Genomic DNA, 20,761 nt, shown 5'->3' with positions numbered 1-20,761 from the left:
AATGTCGTTATGAATTTGTTGTAATAGATTTTAAGATATGCTGAATCAAATGACACTATCAGGCTTTCATTTCTAATTCAATTTTATGTAATGCTGTGAGACTTGAAAAATATCCTACTGATTCAAATCATTTGTCATGTGGAAATTTGATTTTTTCCTTCCTTTGAGTCACTGTAGTGAAATTATTTTTGTTGGTGGTGGTAGTGGTTAAATCTTGTTCCCAGAATTGGAGGATACATCTCTCTTGTTATGCTCTAAAGGGAATACAGGTTTAGCATTTTTGGTCTGAAAAGATGCTGTTTGATGTGAAGAACAAAAGTTATTATAAAAAGAAAATGGGACTTTTTCAAGGAGTACATTGTACTCTTATGTATTAAAGTGCTTGTTGGATGAAAAGCATCATTTGTAAAACCAGGCATTCCTAAGATGATGTGTATTTGTGACTCACATTGAGGCATTGGGAGAGGAATCCGTCAAGGTAGCTTTTTTTAGTGATATAGAGTGGTATGTTACCACATTTTTAAATGATAAAAATACCAGTAAGCTAGCTCTATATCATATAAAAAGATACAAAAATCCAGCAATCTAGATGTCACAGGCTTTCCTCCCCTATCACCTGCTATTCCCCTAAAGAATGGTTTATTTTAACAATCAAGTGTTTGATTTCAGACCTTGATAGTGTCATTTTTATTGATCTTCATACAAAACCTAGAAGTAAATTTTGCTAATTTGGCCATGAAAAATTGTGTAATAGTTAGTGCTGTAGTATGAACTGACAGATGTGAGAACCCCTGTGAAACTATTTAAATGTAATTACTGTATCTCTGAGATATAATATTAACCACAGATTCAGTAGATGGAGGACATTGCTTGTCTCTCTTTTAGTTAATGTTCTGGCTTTAAAGTTTCATGTGTTTTCTTCTTTTGAATGTTTTTTTCAGAGTTGATGTTATTACGAATGACTAATGGATATTTGCTGTTCTGTTGTGGGTTAGATCTCCTTACTGAAGCAGAATCTGGAGATGCAGCTTTCCCAGTCTCAGAGCTCTTTGCAACAGCTACAAGCCCAGTTCAGTCAGGAGCGGCAGAGGCTGACGCAGGAGATCCAGGAATTAGAAGAGGAGCATCAACAAAGGCATAAGTCACTTCAGGAAGCCCATATCCTTGCCTTTCAAAACATGGAAGAAACAAAAGAGCAAGAACAAAAGGCATGTACATATAGATATTTCAAAGTATATAAAGAATGTTGTCTTTTTTGCAATTAATGTGCACAGTTGGAATTAGTAAAGAATAGTATCTCCATAACTACTAAATTTCTTTTTCAGCTGAAATCTTATAGTGATGTTTTTATCCAATTAAATCTGATTAAGACATATAGAAAATAATCTCTAATACTAGCATTGTTTCATGTCTTGCTTTATACTCTACCACTATATATAGGTGTACATATAGGTAGAATTATTATCAACACACAAATTTCTTTACAGTAGTTTGACATTGTTATCCATAACGTTATATTCTGGTTTTGATTTGGAATAGGTTTATCTGTATTTTTCCATTATAGTTACCTAACTTTGTATGTTTTCTGATATTTCCCATCAATTGACTGATTTTTGTAATGTCTCTTGTATTTTCATCATGTTAAAAATTGTATAAACTATGTTGTGTGACTTGCAAGACAATTGTCATGTCTAGAACAATGTCACACCCATGATCTTTTTTAAAAAATCTTGACTAAACCCATTTTAAAATTGAAATTTTGGCAATGCGTGGTACTTAATAGGGTGTGTGTCTTAAGGTTTTTTTAAGTTCAGATCTAGACCGTACCTTTGCAATCAGTTTTCCGGTTGTCCCCACTTAATGTATTCTGGTTCACATCAAATCTGGTCTTGAAGCACTCAAGGTGGATTCCTTTTGTTCAAAATGAAACTAGAAGATGTGCACCAGGAACTTTTATGCTTCACGTACTTCAACAGGGAGTAAACATGGGTGTCAACAGGGAGCAAAAATCCCCAAATGTGTGTATTGTGTGCACACTAGACCCATCTGTGGATCTGCACCGTATCACATTGTTTGCTATTGTAAATGTATCCATAGACTGTTTTTTTTTCCTCTTCTTCTACAACTGTGGGTGGAACAGGAATTTGTGCACAGGTAATCTTGATAACCATCAGCCACTGAAAGGAAAAAGTCTAGTAGTAGGATAACTTATGGAGAGAAGAAAATATGAGCAATATTAGTGCATTTTTAATAATTCTAGGGTATGCCAATGCCTGCTTTTGTTGCCAGTTGTTTATTGTTTAATATTTCATAAATTCCCTAAGCTGGTATAGAATAAATTTTGTTAATTTGGATTTCATAGGAATTAGAGGAACGTTTACAACAGAAGCACTCAGAAGAACTTCATGCACTGAAAGAAACACATAAACAAGCCATGGAAGGTTTCAAATTGGAGATGGAACAGGAACTTCAGACTCTACGATTTGAGCTGGAGGATGAAGGAAAAGCTATGTTAGGTATACTGTTTTCAAATTTGCAACATTATTTCTGCTCACATAAATATACATGCACACGTATTTATGTGTGTGTGTGTGTATTATAACACCGTAGCCTATCTCAGAGTCATTCAGTGTTGCCATAATTGTTCCTCTGAAAGTCAGTATGTGCTTTAACAGGTAAGCCCAAACTGTTCACTTTTGAAAAATGTTACCCGTAAGCTTTTTTGGAAAGAGTAGATGACCAAGTTTCGTGGTAGAGAATATTTCAGAAAGTAACAGGAATAGAATGATGGGACAGTTGCTTAGCTGATGTAAACAGTGTGTATTAGGTAAGCAGTGATACTTGACAGAGCTGGACTGTTATTGTTAATTAATGTAAACACTGGCAAAACAAACTTTTCTTTTTGTTCACGGTAACCAGCTTCCTTGCGCTCAGAGCTAAATCACCAACATGCAGCAGCAATTGACCAGCTAAGGCACAACCATCAACAAGAACTGGTGGCTGCCAAAATGGAGCTGGAAAGAAGCATAGAACTTGGCAGGCGACAGGTAGGCAACGCTGCCGGCAGCTGACTGTAAAATTGCGTCACCGATGTTCGTTTTCTCTTAGCTGGAGGCAAAAACTGTTGTGAACAACAAACACACAATCCTTCCAAGTCAGCCCACACCAGCAGATAATGCATCTCTGCCAGTTTACCTAAATGTCCTTGCTTAGCTTTTTCTTCAACAAGCTGCATTTGTAGCCTGGTAAAGGCTCCCATATTGGGGCAGTTTCCTCTCGGAATTGTGCAGCTGTCTGGGAGCGCACTGGCTTGCCGTGGGAGGAAAGCGCCAATTCTCGCAAAGTTCTACTCGTCCTCAGCTGCCAGCAGGACTTAAAAAGGAAAAAGCTGTTTCTTTCCAAAGCCTAAGTAGTACGGTGAAGAAGTGGTTGCTTAAAACCAAGTGATTGCTTCAAACTGAAGAAGTAGCTTAGTATCTTTTGTTTTCAGGAGTCAAATTGGAAAAGATAAATTAGAATCTAAAGAAAGCAGAGAAGACGCTATAACAGCTTGCAACTCTTTCTTAAAAGAACACATCCAAAACTAAAACTGCCTAAACCAAAGCCAGTATGGACTACTTCTACTTTCAACAGCAAACTAATTCATTCACTTTTATCTTCCATTTTTCACTTTATACACAATCACTTCTTCCAGTAGTAACTAAAAATTCAAAGCTTGATCTCTATTGAAAGGAAGCCAGACTCCTGGAAATAACAGGACCAAAAAATTACTTCTTGATTTGCCTATGCAGTAGAGTTTTCAGAACTGGTTTACTGATAGTCCAGCAGCAAGTAGGTGGAGTGGTTTTAGAAATGTATTAAGAGAGGAAACAGGTTTAGTTGGATATGGCCTCTACACAAAACCACAGACACTCAAAGATAAGCCCTTTTTTGCTTCCTTGCTGATTGGAAAGTGTCAACACTAGAGGCAAAAATGTGGTGCTGTCAGCAGGGGATGACAACATGCAGGATTTAGGAGGATGTAGTTTCAGTCCTGTGTTGTTTAAGCACAAAGAGAGACACCCAAAGGGGACATCAGGAAAAAAAAGTTAAAAGTACAAGTACAAGTGCAAGCGTTTGATCCAAGCAAATGCCATGTACTTTTGGCCTCAGTATAATGATGTGCTAAGCACGAGCTTTAGTTGTACTGAGGGCAAAGCAATTAATTGTGTTTTCCTGGGTTAGAATGCTCGTCAGTTCACAGGATCAGAGTGGAACCAGATGCAGAGAGGTCTGAACTAATTTTTGGAATATTTAAATATGTAGATAAAATTTTTCCACTGCTTTTTCTAATAACTTTAATATAATCTTTACAAATAACTCTCTACCTTCCTATGGAAAGGTCTGTTCTTAAAGATGTACTATAAAATCTGTGCATTAGGGTAGAATTGTATTTCCTGGATGTATGAAGGCACAAAACACAATTATACATAAAACTACTTTGAAATACTGCTGATTTTCTATCTGTGCAAACTATATGGTCATAAATTACTGTGAAACTGTAAGAAGTCAAATGGATGGAAATGAAAAACTCTGAAAAAGGTTAATTTTATTACAGACTTTTTCCAAACCAAGTAGAGTCATTATCAAAACCATTGGGATGGGTTCCATATAGATATTATATAAACTATTTAGCATGTATTCTGCTGTGACATATTTATGACTCTTATATTTATATATACATAAGATAGGAAAGTTCTGAATCATAACATTCATTGGTGCAGGTCATACATCTTGAGGTATTTTGTCCCATTGTGTGGGGTTGTAAAGGCAAAAACAGTTTCTCTATATCATATGCTGAAGAGGTAGAACATGCTAAATACCCAGCCCCTGGTTCTTGGCAGTATCCGGTGTTTTGTTGTATGTGTGGGCAAAAGGAAAATGTGATGAACTTTACAAACTTTAACAGGCGATGGCAATGACAGGTTTAAAATTTTTTCACACATGGAAATTGTTTGTTACATAACTTTGGTTTCTTCTTTATTCACACTTCTCCACAATTAAAAAACACCTCAGTTTTAATTATAATTTGTGTCAGCATCCAAAACTGAAAACAATTTCTGTTGAATGGATAGTTCTGCTCAGCTGTTATTTTTCCAAAAGCAAATATTCTTCTGTTGCTGCTACTTATATCACAGGAGAAAGAATTTTTATGCCGAATATCAGATCTACAAGATGAACTGAGACACCGAGACCATCATATAGCTGAACTAGACAAAGAGATTCTGCATCTTCATGAAAATATAAGTGCATTGACCAAGGAATTAGAGTTTAAAGGGAAAGAAGTTCTTAGAATACGCAGTGAATCCAACCAACAGATAAGGTATGAATTTTTCCACTCTAAACTCAAATGTGTGTTATTTCATGTATTGTTTTACTTAAGAAATTTTACCATTTGCAGCTTTTAATTTATCCTCTTAATCAAGTGATGTTGTATATTGCTTAGTCTTCATTAGAAAAAATTATGCCCATTACTATTGAAGTTAGTGAATATTACCATACAGTTAAGCTGCATTTCAGTGATACATTTTGGCACATTTTAGTAACAGTCTGCTAAAGTGTTGATTTTTATTTTTTCTTTTTAATTCATTATGTTTGTTTATGTAAAAAAGCATTAAAGGAGATGCATTTTCCATGAAATAAGCTAGAAGATTCGAGGACAGTAAGTAGTGGGTTTTGATAAATCAGTAATTCCTTCTGTGTTGTCTGATATTGTGTAAAAGCCATTAGAAACATAGCAGAAAATCATGATGAACAAACGAGTCTGATTTTAGAATAACTCTTTTTTTAACAAAAAATAAATTAAACAGGATGCATGAGCAAGATTTAAGCAAGAAACATGAGAAAGAGCTGGATGTCTTGACAGCAGATCACATCAGAGAGAAACAAAGCATGCTGGCAGATTTTAATAAGACCCAAGAGCTGCTCAAGGAAATTAATTCAGCTTTACAAATTTCGTAAGTTTTGTTGCATTAAAAAAGTCTGTATGTAGCTGCGTTTGAGTGAATAGTTTATTCTGGTGTCCATAAGTTGCTGAAGATATTGCAGAGATGCAGATGTCCAAAAACCTCAATCAAGTATGGGTCCTCATCTTGCATTCTTTAGGCAGCACAATTCTATAAGCTTTATAGGAATTTAGTGACATAAATTGTTAATGATTTGAGACCAAAAAAATTTCAAGTAGGAAAGATATTAAATCTGTGCAGTTCTTAGAAAACTGGAGAAAACATTATTTTAGATGTTTTTTCTCGAACATTAATACATCTTTTTTGAGAACACAAGAATTTCTTCAGCAAGTTTATAAACAGTACGAGATTTGTGATGAAGTAGTCTGATTACAGCACATGAGTGATGCAAACATAAGGAAAATTAGTGTCTGAAATGGATTCTATGAGCATAACAATAACAGAATACATAGAGTGCTTCCAAGTCAAAATGCCACCTGGGGTTAGACCACCTCTGGGCAGAAACAGTGTGAGTCGTGTGTCGTCCAGCTGGTGTTCTCCTGTCTTCCAAGTCCTTCATTCTTCATCTCTGTCTGTGAGGTAACCCATTTGATCAGAGTTTCTGCCTGAGGTTTCACAGCCCATTGAGGGCTTCCTGACACAAAGTTGTCACTGGGAGATTTGTATTTGCAGCAGAAAAGATTTGGGGCAGAGGAAAAAAAATGCTTCTAAGTATATAATAGAAAACTTTAAATATCAATTAAAAATGGGCAATAATGCCCAAATGCATCCAATTATTTCTTCATATTGAGAGATCAGAAATTGTCTTCAAATAAGATGGGTAGAAAATTCTAGTTCTTACTCCCTTGTAATTGTCCACGTGCACACCCTTGTGCCCTGATAAATGTGGTAACTTACCAGTCAGTAACTTTGGTATGAACTACCAAAAACTACTACCAAAAACAACTACTGTTTGCTGCATTTATATTGTATGAGAAACACATCTATGAGCAGCCACTAAGACTAGGTTTTGGAACTTGTTTACTCTAACTCTTCTCGACATCAAGTTGTTTGTTTTTCAGTGTCCTGAAATCTTCTGAATTTAGTTTGTTCCCTACTCCTGGTTCTTGCTCAGTTTACAGCTGTGAGGAAGCAGACACTGGCCTAAAGACAGCAAACATTATCCAGGGTGCCCTGACCTGGCTTTCAGAGTGTGATCTCTCTCTACTAACACTAAAGTGAGGACCTATCAAAAGAGGAACCTATGTAACTCCCTCCCCCAAAAACACACACACACACACACCCAAACCAAAAGAGATTTATGCAGCTTTCTTAAGTAAGTTCAAGAAGGACAAGGAACTGCTGGAGAGAGTCCAGTGCAGGGCAACAAAGATTATTAAGGGAGTGGAGCATCTCCCTTATGAGGAAAGGCTGAGGGAGCTGGGTGTCTTTAGCTTGGAGAAGAGGAGACTGAGGGGTGACCTTATTCATGTTTACAAATATATAAAGGATGAGTGTCACGAGGATGGAGCCAGGCTTTTCTTGGTGACAACCAGCGGTAGGACAAGGGGTAATCCACTTAAATTTGAGAAGAAACTTCTTCTCAGTGAGGGTGACAGAACACTGGAACAGGCTGCCCAGGGGGGTTGTGAAGTCTCTTACTCTGGAGACATTCAAAACCCACCTGGACACATTCCTGTGTAACCTCATCTGGGTGTTCCTGCTCTGGTAGGGGGATTGGACTAGATGATCTCTTGAGGTCCCTTCCAATCCCTAACATTCTGTGATTCTGTGTTTCCAGGTTCAGCCTCACCTAAAGCATGGCCTTGTGAACTTTTATGAAATGGAGAATCTGTCTTACAGTAATTGAGAGGTGGTGTCATTAATTAGACTCTACAAATAGAGTCTTTAAATTACATATTATCTGTTTGAAACACAGAAAAAAATAAGTCTCCAAACTATCTGAAAATAAAATTAGAAAAAAAAAAATCTGCAAGTACAGCTGTGTGTAACTTTATACTATACTCTGGGGATGTGTATACATTAGCTTAACCCAGCATAAAATGTGTACACAAAAATTAAGCCAACTGAGCAGATTTCTGTTCTGCTGAGTCAAGTGCCTTTTCTGCAAATAAAAAGTCATATTGTTCGTATTCATAATGTTTTCTCTAAATATATTATATAATCTCAGATTGTATACAGGTTATTTGAAGGTTATAAATATAATTTAATATGAACGGTTTTTTCAGATGGAACTCAAAAGTAAAAATCACATAGCTGTTTCTGAAGGGAGAAGGTTTATCTAAAGTGAAGAAAATATGTCTTCTTCCATGTGTCTTGTGGAATTAAGTTTCAGCTGACTTAGACACCTTAAATTCATGGATTTTTCTCAGGATTTATATGGGAATATTTAATTTTTTTTCACTCAGTTTATTTGAATTTCCTTAATCTGTTCTGAAATTTGGTTCACTAATCTACATGAGGGCTGAATATGTGAGACAAGTGTTTAAGCAGTTTCCTTTATAACAGTGTTTAGCATCATGAGCATTATGTTTCGGAGACACATTCATTTCAATTTGTTGAACAAATCTTGTTCTTTAAAAAGAAACAAGGATATTTATGCAGTTACTCGTACAATTCCTCTCTCAGATGGCTTATTTCACTTCTCTCCTTTAATGCTTTCCCACCAGGCATTTCAAATTTCCTTCTATTTTTTTCAAATGTTTATCAATTGTTACCTTTCTCTTAATCCAGATATCCTAATATCCAAGTGTTATTGCTTTTATTTTGCAGCTCATTCCTTTATTTCATCTCTAATGGTACTAAGTTGCTTTTCTGGAGAGGAATTAGTTCCTTATTAGTCTTCAGTGTTCTTGGATATCTTTGTCCCAGTATGTTCCACGTGAACAGAGGAAGACGATGCCAGCCTTGTCTGTCTCTATCCAGTTTCTCCAGTACCACAAGCATCAATCTGTTCAGAGTAGTCATCTATAAAAAGAAAAATTATACTGTTTGTTTTCCTCATCAAGAAAGTCAATTGTCAGCTTCTACAATTTAAGTTAAATATAATGCAAAGTAGTCCCTATATTTTACCTAAAACTGAATCTTAGCTGTCTTCTGTAATTGTCCTGTCCATGTTATGGTTTTGGATGCCTTGTTTTCAGTCTGTCTTCCAAGAGGCCTTTTTTTCAAACACCCAGTACTGCATGCACAAGAAGGATGTTAAGTTTTTAGAATTTTGCCCAGATTATTAGTTACTGGAGCAAAGGTTATGGTTGCTGTTGGTTTTTGTTGTGCTTTTTTTGTTTTGGTTTGTTTTGTTTGTTTGGTTTTTTTACTAGCTGAATGATAACATAGAATTAATTTACCTCACAGTGATAAGGAAGTAGTTTTCTGTTTTTATTCCCTGATATCTCTCTTGTGCTGATCAAAGATGTGACTATTGACTCATCATTTAACACTGGATCAGGCTAAACAGGGTGTTCTTCTTTCCTATAAAGTTTAGAAGAAATGGAAGAAAAATATAAAAACAGAGAATCAAGACCAGAAGACTTGCAGCTTATCTCAGAACTGAAAGACCTAATTGCAGAGCGGGACCAACTTATAAAGAAATTGATTGTAAGAATTTTATGCTCTCTTGGTTTAATGTCTTGACAGATGAAAAAGTTAATATGATTAACTCAGTGTTTGAAATGCATTTGAATAAGCTATCGTGCTAGTGTGTTATTCCTATTCTTTAGCACATTATTTCTGTGTTTCCAGTGACTCATAATAGTAAAACTAGTTAGATACAAAGAGTTTTGCAGAATCAAGCATAATACACTATTACAAAAATTATTTCCTTACGACCTTGATCAGATGTCTCCTATCTCCAGTCCTGGAGTAGGGCAGCCACATAAGTCATATAAGATATATTCTCTTCTGCGACGGTTTCTAAGACTCATTTCCTGTTCCACCGAGATTCCCAAATTCAGAGCAAACACCCTGACTCGGATTAATCTGTTTAGATCCTGATTCAAAAGCAAGAAGGAATGAGGAAATTCAAATGAATCAGAGATCAGAAGTTAACCATGCTGAATCTTTCCCACTGCATAATCCGTTAGTCTGTGCCCGCTCTCGGAGCATAGAATGGCAACAGAACTGTATAAATAGAAGTGATTTAGTATTTACATATAAAAACATATAAAACATTAAATATGAAAGGTAATTTTTAGAATTACCAGTTTCTTTTAAAACATAAATTTATTTGAGATCATTTTATAGGCAGATTTGGCCAGTAACTGATTGAAAATGCATAAAAAGAAGTTTCTATTTGTTCTTCTTTTTAGGAGGACAAAAAGTTCTATCAGCTGGAGCTAGTTAACAGGGAGACTAACTACAACAAAATGTTTAATGCAAGCCCTAATGTTGGTGTTATTAATCCATTGGTGAAGGTATGTTCCATGGACTTCATTGCTAAAGTGAAGAAAAAGAAATCTAAACTTAGGATACAGTAAAAAGAAGATAATATATATGTGTGTGTGTGTGCGTGTGCGTGCCTGTGTGTATACATACATCACTCTCAAAAGACATGTTCAAAACAAGGAACATAGTTTTCCATTTGTCTCTACTTATTTTTGTGTAGGTTTGTTTCTTCTGTGTTGTTGAGAGATCCACTGACACTGTTGCCCTGGTTTGTTAGACATGTAAAACATAAATTGCAGTTCCTAATCACGAAACTGCAAAATCAATACCATTAGAAAGATAGAGGGAGAGGGGACGCCAACAGAAGGGAATAAGGGTAAAAAGGGGAAGGCAAAGAGTATGATACTGTGATACTGTGAAAGAGTATGAGAAGGGCACGGAATGAGTCTGAATGGAGATAGAGTGATACTGGAGAGCTGGAGGGACAAACCAGGTACGGGCTGTGCGGGCAACAGGAGACAGAAGTCAGTTCTCAGTTATTCTCACTGCCTATACAAGTGAAAACAGTTCAGCAGCAACCTTGTCCAGTTGTCTCCGTCCTGCTGAAGAGCAGCCAGCAAAGGGCACTACACGAGCAGGCCGAGTGGCCTCCCTGGCACTTCCAATGCCAGCAGCATTCCATCACAAGGAACAGGAATAGCTTGCAGAAGGGTGAAGGGTACCTGGATTCTTTTCACCACTTTGGGAGAAAGAATGAGTCCTCTGACATTTCCTTCCTCCTTGTGATAACCCGTAGGTTATTTCACCTGCATGGAAGGGGAGGCGGTTTGTCCCAGCTGTAGAGGCAGAAGAACTCAGGAAGGTTCTGAAGCAGAGGGTGACCCAAGTGGCACAACAGGAGCAGCTCAGATGCCCAAGAGCTTCAGTGATGAAGGTTCAGGCTCCATTATTTAAAAGGAGGTTTGGCTCCATTATTAGAGATCAGGCTGTGTTATTTAACTAAGCCTTATTGTAGTTTCACATCAGATCAGCATATTTCCCACTTTTGCACAAACTCAGCCGCAAATAGTCAATATTCTCCTACGTTTTTCAGGAGCCCAGCAGCTCTTACAACCTTATCTGCAGATACCTAACTTCTATGCATAACTACATGAAAGAATTTAGTTTGGGCCAAGGAGAGACGATACCAGGACTGCCAGATACAATTTGAATTACTTGTTTTTATGTGATAAAGGTTGTTTGAAAATTGTGGAAGTTTGTCTGACCTACTCGCTTTTAAAGATGTGAAATGTAACCATCAAGTATTTAAGCTCGTGTTTTTGTGTGAAATCTGAAGTGTTTGGGAAAAGTACTTCAACATCAGATTTCCATAGTGATAATTCATATATTTTTATAATATGCTTCTATCACGTAAAAATGTTTAGACTTTAAAACCATCTTGTATGCCAGAACATTTTGATCTCTCATTTCATGAGTTGTGAACTGTGTTACTTTATTTTGTCAAAGCACGTACTGTGTTATTAGAGAATGAATTACAAAGAAACTGAAAGTCTCATTCTCTTTTTTGTCAGAAAAATACAGAATTTATGAGTTACTACGATCTTTGCATATTAATGCAAAATTACAGCCATTGCAGTATGTATTACAGCTTTTCTAATTCATGCAATGGATCTGTTTAGTATCATATTGTTACATCTGAAGTTTCTTAATACTTTGCATGAATTTCATGGAAACAATACACACAAATTTGTCATTCCAGATTTGACTGCTTCAGAAGCATAGATTGTTTTAAAGAGCATAAGATACAAACTGCAGTAATAATACACACTTTCCAGAAATGAGTCACCCATGAAGCCCACAGATTTAACTACAGTGTGTTTAACACACAGTTATAATTACAGTGCATATTACCTTGCAGGTGTATTTTACATACAGTTGGTTACTTTTACCAAACTATTTTTTCCACCAAAATGTTACTTCTTGCTTCTTCAGCTACGACAGAAGGAGGAAAGTGCATGGGACAATCTTAGTTTAATCTTTTGCAGCTAATGATCTTTCACTGCGATGCTTATAAAAACCTTTTTTCTATTATAGCTTTCTGTTCAATTGTTAGATTTTTTAATTGTATTTTGACAAACACATTCACCAGTGTGGCTACAATTAGTAGCATTTGCATCTGCCAGCCCTGGAGAGGCCGGGCCAAAGCAGCAGAGAGTTAAAGAGAAGAAAGTACAACCAAGTAATAGGACTCTGTCTGTCTCCGTTTGAACTCATGCCCACCCTTGAATAGAGCAGCTATTCTCTTTCAGGTGGAATTCTACTGGAAAATATTATATAGAAACAACATGAGATTCCACTTGTCTTTCATTTTGTTTAGTTCAAATTTGTGTAGTTCATAAGCCCTTAAGGAGTTTTTCTCCTAGCTGCTTTGTTAGGGTAATTGAATGAAAGTATTTATTATATAGTCAAATAATATATAATTGAGAATACATGAATCCATTCATTCAAAAATCCTATTTTTGGAAATTAGGCTTTTTCGACATTAATATTTTATTGTCGACACGGGATATTTGATAGAAGTCAGAAAATACACATGCCGTCCTGTCACACAACCATTTTTAAAAAGCTATAGCATTATTTAAAGTATCCTTCTATAAAAGTAGAGAGGATAAATACCAGTCCCTTTGTATGATGTGTTATGGAAAGTAAAACAGTGATATAAAAAGAGAATTCTTCAGTATTTTGAGTCCCTTGAAATACTATCAGTAGGAGTATAAGGAGTATTATGAAAAGTGTTCATTTGTGCCATCTGGTGTCTACAAGTGGCAGCTGTATTAGCACCGGGAGCCTAACCTCTTCCTCATGCAAGAAACTGAACTCCTACACAATAATCTTTTTCTCTTTAGCAGTATTGCTATAATGTTTGCTAACTATGAGGGTGTCATTGTTTTTAATGAAATGTAGCTGCTTTTCTGGGTTCCATGTTCCAGTTATCAAAATGTGCCTCAGTGATGGGGTGAAACCTGTGGGAGAGATTTACTTTTTTCATCACTGAAATTTGCTGTAGTTACATTTGACAATAGAGCTGTTCCACTGATATCAAGAAAAGATTAAGAAAACATGAAAGGTTTTACAGACTAAATGACAATTTTATGGAAAACTTCGTATCTCCAGTGTCTCAGAGCAAAATGTTACATTTCATATTATATATTCATTGAGTATTATACTAAATCTTGGTAACTTAATCATCTTGATTAAAAATTTGATTTTTCTGCAAAAATTTGTAGTGTTTGGTTCTGGTCAAAGTAAATAGTAAAACTACAATTGCAAAAGAAAGCAGAACAATCTGGCCCAGTTGCACTCTCCTTCACAAAAACCCCAAACCAGTCATCAATACTACTTTTAAATTTGCAAATTTCCTCATCTGTCCTGGTGCAAGAAGCCAATTCCTCACGTTTGTTATTTTTAATGCAGCAAAAGAAGAAGAACGATAAATCAACAAACAGGTTTGTGAGTGTCCCCAATCTAAATGCTCTGGAATCTAGCGGAGTGGTGGGCAATGGACATCCCAACCGCCTGGACCCCATTCCTAACTCACCCATCCACGATATTGAGTTCAACAGCAGCAAACCACTGCCACAGCCAGTGCCACCTAAAGAGCCCAAGACGTTTTTGAGGTGAGCAGTGCCTCACCCAGCTTCTTCTTTTTTCTTTTTCTTTTTTTTTTGCTTAATTCAGGAAAATTTTGCATTCCTATTGAGCTGAATCCCACTTGCTTCATGAACCTTTCAGAGGTACAAGTACTCTTACAGCATTTTTAATTTTTATATTATATTTGTAACCTCTTTATAGTATTCCTTTTTATTGTAGACCTTGTTGAAATGTGAAGTATTCTCTCACTTCTTTGTAAGTCTTGAACTTTGAAAACTTCTTCAGATACTTGAACAGAATTCATGTGCTTCCAATTGTTTACAAATATGAACAATTGTTTTAAATGTTTGTGTTATTTACTGATTGTCATTTAGGAATTGATACTAGCACAGAATTTCTTTTATTCAGTATTATGTGATAATGGTTTTTTTTACATAAGAAAACTATTTTCTGTGCTACATGAATGTTTCGTGTTTCCCCTTTCCTCACCTATATCACGTTGTTTTGTAGGAGTTCTCCTCCGACTGCAACAGGCAACATGCACGCTTGGCTGCTTAGCGCTGAGCGTCCAGTAACCAAAACTAGCATTAAAGTCTCAAGTAGTTCTCTCACGAATTAATACTGTGAATTGAATAACTTTAAAATGGCATTTTAGAGGCAGGATTTTAATATTTTGGCTTTATGTGCCTATATATCAAATGCACTGAAGTGCTGTGCTCTGTATTTAGCAGGTGCTGATCTCTTACCTCTAAGTTGGAAACTTAAAGCAACATGTGATTACCAGTTCCACAGTTGGTTGTTTACTCTTTTGGTTTAGTGTGTGCAAGACCACATACCTAGCAACTACTAATTATAAAAGGAAACAAATAATAAGATCTAAAGTAGAGATGGGAAAACAGCCTATTTTACAAAAACAATCTTTTTAGAAAAAAATACTGTTGCTTATTTTTCCCGTGCATGTGATGTGCATGAATGTCCTCAGGTATCTATAACATGCATGTGCATGGACAGTGATGCCAGAGCTTCCACTCCAAATGGTTTTGTGCTCTGTATTATCCAGTAATACAGTAGCGATTATTACTGATTTTTATTGATAAATGAGCTTAATTGTTTAATTAAATTTAAATTAGATTTAAGTATTCTCTCTTGCTCCTTTTGTGAGAATTTTAATTGTTCGAGGGGGGGAACAAATCTTGTTTGCAGTGCAGCAGCTTCTTTTTCCTATTATATTAGCATATTTTAAATGTGTGCATGAACAACAGTGCAAGTGATATTTGTGATCAGTGTTAAGTATTAAAATAGTGTGTATTTTTGTTCAGTTGCCAACTAGTCTTTGTGAGCACATGTCTACAAATATGATGCTCGCATCATATTTTTGAAAATTACCTTTACCACAGGAAAAGGATGCTAAAAGAGGACCTGCTACAGTCACGCTTTTCCAAGAAAACCTTTTTATTCTTCCTGAAAACCTACGGCTGTTAATGAGATCTTAAATTAGGTTTTCCAAAATACTATTTGCCTACCCTGTTATGTGGCTTCTGAAACTGCCGTGTCCGTGCTGCTGATGCTCTCCAATGGAGTGGATGATAACAGGTTCTATAGGGAGACATTAAATCACATCCTGAGGCACACTGATAGTTAATCCATGGAAAAACAGACACTGTTCTTTACTTGAATATTCTCTGTGCTGTTTCTTTTTCTCCTAAGATATGTACTTTTTGTGTAGTTGTGGGATAATTCTTCTTTTCTTCTTCCTGTGAATGTAGCCCTCCTCAGACTGACGCTTCACCAGTGGCTTCACCAGACCCCCAACGCCAGGAGTGGCTTGCCCGGTACTTCACGTTCTGAGCGCTGATTTGTTCTTGTGGCACAGCGTGATGTGGACTGTCTATAAGAGCATGACCTTAAGTAAACCCTCATGTGAACAAGCTTTCCTGTAATTTGTCAAACACTGTGAATGAGAAAGTATTTGTCTTTCTGATTTGAAACTGCACTGTATTTCATGTTATATTTGTTGGAATCACTTGACATGGTACTATATAACGTGTGTAATTATAACTATTATTTTTATTTAAAATGGAAGAATCTTTAAACTTTGTAATGACTACATAATAAATTTTGGTAGAACAAACATAATGCTTTCCCCCTTTTTCCTATAAATGTATTTTCTTTGCTTTCAGGTAAGGCTTTTACCCCCAGAATAACATAATTGCATGGTTACCATAAATACAATTAAATTGTAAAAGAAAAAAGCATATATCTCTCACTCTGCAGTTTGAGCAGGATATGTCTAATGCATCCCAATTCTATCCTGTTACTTTGCAGCCATTTAAAAACTGTCTCTTTCTAACATTTAAAAGGAAGCATGTGAAATAAATCACAGCTAATGCAGCTGCTGGCCTTCAGAGCAGACTGAGTTTGACAAGAGGATGAAAAAAGCCACAAGCCAGGAGTGCTCATTGTGGGGGGGCTGACTCCTTAACTGTTGCTCATGAGACTTTGCCATCTACTTATAATCAAACATGTTATTGAATTTAAGCAGAAACTGTTCCCACAAGTAATGTATTTCTTTTATTAACAAAAACCTGCTCGAAACATTTAGAATACAGTACTAAGTATCTATGCATAAATCAAGAATCTACATTTTGAGTATACGATCCTGCTTTGGATAAAATTAATGTCTGAAAAAAAAAACCACAAAAAACCCAACCACTACCACCACCAACAAACTACAACTACCCAACTTTTCCCCATTTATACATACTACAGATACTGATCTTCCATTAAAACTTAATTACCTTCCCTTGTCTATATTAAAGCTTTTTCTTCTTCTTAAACTGATATATGAAAATGTTTTTTCAGCTAGTGAGCATGATTCTCCAATTGACACCTTTTATGATGCCAGTATTGTTCAAGAAATTGTTGCAGCATATAGAAAAATAGAGCTTATTGTCTTTTTTATATTTTTTCATTCAAGATTACCACAAAGTAATTTACACTGGTAGTCTCAGGGAGAAAATTGTCTCTTTGTTTTATGAATGTATTTTTAAGCTGAATCTCTTATCTTTGAGTTATTTGAATAAGGTTTCATTAGCATATACAAAGGTCTTGAACTTTACTATTTCATCTGAAGCCCTAACTACATCTTTTTTCTCTATATGCACAAAGATAAATACCCTTATTACGATGAGTTTTATATGTAGTATATGTATAAATGAAAAATTTGTATGTTTTCATATAAACAATATGAAATCTTCTAAATGCACATTTAAAAACTTCTTAGAATTGAGCTGGAAAACTCCACTGAAGGCTGTATTCTGGTGATGCTGCCATGGATTAAACATGTATACAGCAAATTTTCTGTAGCTGGTGGACTCAACTGTAGGTATATGCAACTTTTTAATTTTAGAAGAAAGCCATACTGGGCGAAATGTCAGATTTCTTGGCTGTTACCCAAAATAAAATACATTAGCTCATTTTATTATAATGTTCTGAAGTGAGCGTTGTGTATTTTTTCTTGTGTGCTTTGCAAGGGCTTGGCCTTTTTCTCCTATCCTCCATTTCACTTGTACATTTTTACATATGGAGTTAGTAACTGAACAGTAATCTGAAGATCATGATATCTGCATTTACTTTATCTATTCAGTAAAAGGTGTGCACATTGGTTTTTTGCTAGTAGGCATTTGTGTTTCTGAAGGGAGAAGAAAGATAAGGTGCACTCAGTTACCGTGTCTGGCACAGTCAGCAGCTGTTCCACCACCAAATCCGTCTCATAAAAAACAAAAAACAACCAAACAAAATGAAACCCAAAACCAACCTGCAGAAACTAGTAAAAAAATTATTCTGTACCAAATGGTAAATTCCTAAAAGAATACAAATTTGGGATTAATACAGATATTCGCATTATCACAATCCCATTGTGTTCCTGATCTTTGCAGTATACGGTATTCTGGAAAAAGCTAAAAGTGCACGTATTCATGAGTCCAGTTGTGTAGAGAATTCTGCAAAATCTGTCCTGGCTCAGCAGACAACTCCAAGTTAAGGGGGTGCAGAACCAGTTGCACAGTATTATTTACAATGACGGGAAAACGTTTTGGCTCTCAGGGGCTCTCCCTCTGACACATTAAAGCTCATTATCAGCACTTAGTGTAACTACTTCCCTCAACCCTTCAGTTTTATTCAGAAAGAACAATAAAAAGTCATAGAGCAAACAATACAGAATATAATATTTTAATTCTTATTGTGTTTTCCTATGGAAGAAGGAAGTAAGAGGCTATACTTGATACAGGGGCAAAATGCAGACAAATCCCACCTTTCTCCAGAAGGTCATCATAATAATCAGTCTTAAGGCCAGGTTTGGCCCTTCAGTCTGGATTGTTCCACTGGCTTCTGCAATAAGGGTTTGAACGCCAGTGAATCTTCTAGGTTAGCAGAAAACTGCTCGAGCTGACGTGTCTGGCACTGGCACGTGTCGTAGCACAGGGAACAACTTTGTCCTGAGAAGCACAGAGCTTTTTTTCTTGAGCAGGGAATCATACCTAGAGGGTATAAATGGGGGAAGAAAAGGCCCAAAGACAATTGAAAACCAAGCTGCAATCAGTTCCAACACAGAAATCACTTTGTCAGATTGACTCCTTCCTTTTGCAGTTTTTCAGCTCCTTTAGCACATGTGTGCTGCATTTACCTGAGACTTCAAGGAAAATATTAGTCCTATAAGAAGTACTGGCAATGAATTACGTGGGTCAATAGTATAAAATCTTTAACACTCTAATTTACTCTAAATAAGTTTTCACTTCTGTTTCTCTCATTATCTGTTTTGGAAGAAAAAAAAAATACTATTTTCTAACTGGTTTGAGTAGTTCTACATTTAATGTGTGCATGTTTAAATTAAAATTCAATGTCTTAGATTTGTAATCTTTGATCAGTTTAAAGAGTAAGAATGTCTATGTATTATAAAACTGAAGAATATAAAATATTTTGGTTTTTTTTTTTTTTTTAGGCTCTACCTAAATGTTTTGTATAACGCTGTAAGAATCTTTGTTTTCATTCTTAAAACAGTATATAATTTTTTCACTCTTGATGTACTTCAAAACTGAAAGCAGCAGTCTCTTTTGGGAAAAACGCTTCCATTGCTGTAACTGAACACAAAGGGATTCTGAGCCATATTCAGTGTTGGAGCACTTGCCTTTCTGGTGTGCCAGCTGAAAAAAACTGGGGTCCTTTCTTTAAATTGTTAACAAACACACTATCCCAGTAACTATAGCTAGAAAATCTGAATATTAGCTTTTGATTAGCAGTCATTCATTTTTCCAGTTTTAGTTTTACTCTGAAACTCTATTTAAAAACTATAGGACATGAGGAATTCCTAATGAATATAAGGAGACTTCAGTCATCATATCAGAAATCAGACCTGTTCACCACATCAGAGCAATCTCTCGCTTGTTGAAGGTTTAGCTTAAGTTACATGTGGATTTTGTTACATGATCCTTGTGCTATCCATGGGTAAATTTCACTAATTCTGCACTGAGGAAATTAGACTCCGAGTTTTCCTCCTTTGCTGTAATTTATTTCCCTTAGAAAATGACTGAATTACATCACTTAAGAAAACAGTGATCTTCAGCCTCCTCTGCAGTCAACAGGCAGCCTGAAGGGTGGTGAATCAGCCCACCTGCCTCTCATGACTGCGTAAAGACTGTAGAGCAACAGCAAATCTGTGTGCCTCCATTGCCTAAACTTAGGTGTGAGGAACCCTAGCATGACTTTGATTTTTTTTCTTCCTAGGCAAATGCTCACCTTTTTTTTTTTTTTTTTTTACTATAATTAAGGTAAATCTCTAATTTGTAATGGTGTTGTTTAGCTACTTTTGGGCATTGTACCAGTTTCATTCATGTATACATTCCCTGGGAAAAAATCTTTAAATGGAAATATGACTCATTGCCACCTACAATTATATACAGAAACCAGCTTGTAGTTATAAAGCTAATTTACTTTGCAGTGTATTTCTTTAGATATGCCCCAGTAACTGGAAGCACCTGTGGGTAGTACTGGGATTATGTAACAAAACCAGGCAGCCAAGCTGAAACAGAACTTTTCAGCATGACCAACCCCTGAACTCCATTTCTCTTGCTAATAGGAGGGCAAAATATTTGCAGGGCTCAACACTGGGCTTTTTGCTGCACAACTGTGTTAACATTTATCGTTCTGAAGCACATAACACAATTAGACAACTCAAGTTTTCTTGACCGTACAAATTGCACTGCAGGTTCCTAAGTTAACGATGAGACTTATGAGGTAAACTACTGATCCTCTCTGGAGCCTTGCACAGTCTTAAGGATGAGTTTATAAATTGGCTATCACTAGGGCAACTCAGTATTTCCAGAGGTAAGCACGGTGTAGAGGCCTGTTCACAATAAACAGCTGGCTGAGCACAAGAATTCAATGAGTACCAAAAATCTGCCTTCATTATAAGAATGAGTACTCCTGGAAATTATCAGGCCTTCCGCGTTCAACCTGACAGACAAGCAGAAAAGTTTAGAGAGCAGCTGAGTCTTTAGCTGAAGCCAGAGTTCAATTCCAGCTCAGCTGCCATAGCCGAGCACAAAGGAGAGCCACCAGTTTCAGGCTCTAAAGACCATCGGCAGCCCCAGTCAGGGCTGGCAACAGACCTGCCTCCGGGCACAGGGACACAGACCAAAGCCCAAACTTTACACTCACATGAACAT

General features: G+C 36.3%; 1 protein-coding gene across 1 annotated transcript in view; it reads left to right on the top strand.

Moving 5' to 3' along the window:
* Positions 1 to 15,887, top strand: part of FAM184A (family with sequence similarity 184 member A) — a gene marked incomplete at both ends in the record, with an annotated part of 74,376 nt that extends 58,489 nt beyond the window's left edge. Inside the window, 9 exon segments of the mRNA XM_080342089.1 lie at positions 996 to 1,211; positions 2,372 to 2,516; positions 2,920 to 3,047; positions 5,178 to 5,362; positions 5,850 to 5,996; positions 9,485 to 9,602; positions 10,313 to 10,417; positions 13,863 to 14,065; positions 15,806 to 15,887. Of these exon segments, the coding sequence (XP_080198215.1) occupies positions 996 to 1,211; positions 2,372 to 2,516; positions 2,920 to 3,047; positions 5,178 to 5,362; positions 5,850 to 5,996; positions 9,485 to 9,602; positions 10,313 to 10,417; positions 13,863 to 14,065; positions 15,806 to 15,887 (1,329 nt within the window).
* Positions 15,888 to 20,761: the final 4,874 nt, after the last annotated feature.

Source organism: Nesoenas mayeri, assembly GCF_963082525.1.
Source record: "Nesoenas mayeri genome assembly, chromosome: 3".
In the NCBI taxonomy this organism is placed as follows: Eukaryota; Metazoa; Chordata; class Aves; order Columbiformes; family Columbidae; genus Nesoenas; species Nesoenas mayeri.
The sequence above is the reverse complement of the archived record's forward strand: the minus strand, read 5'-3'. Positions and strand labels throughout refer to the sequence as shown.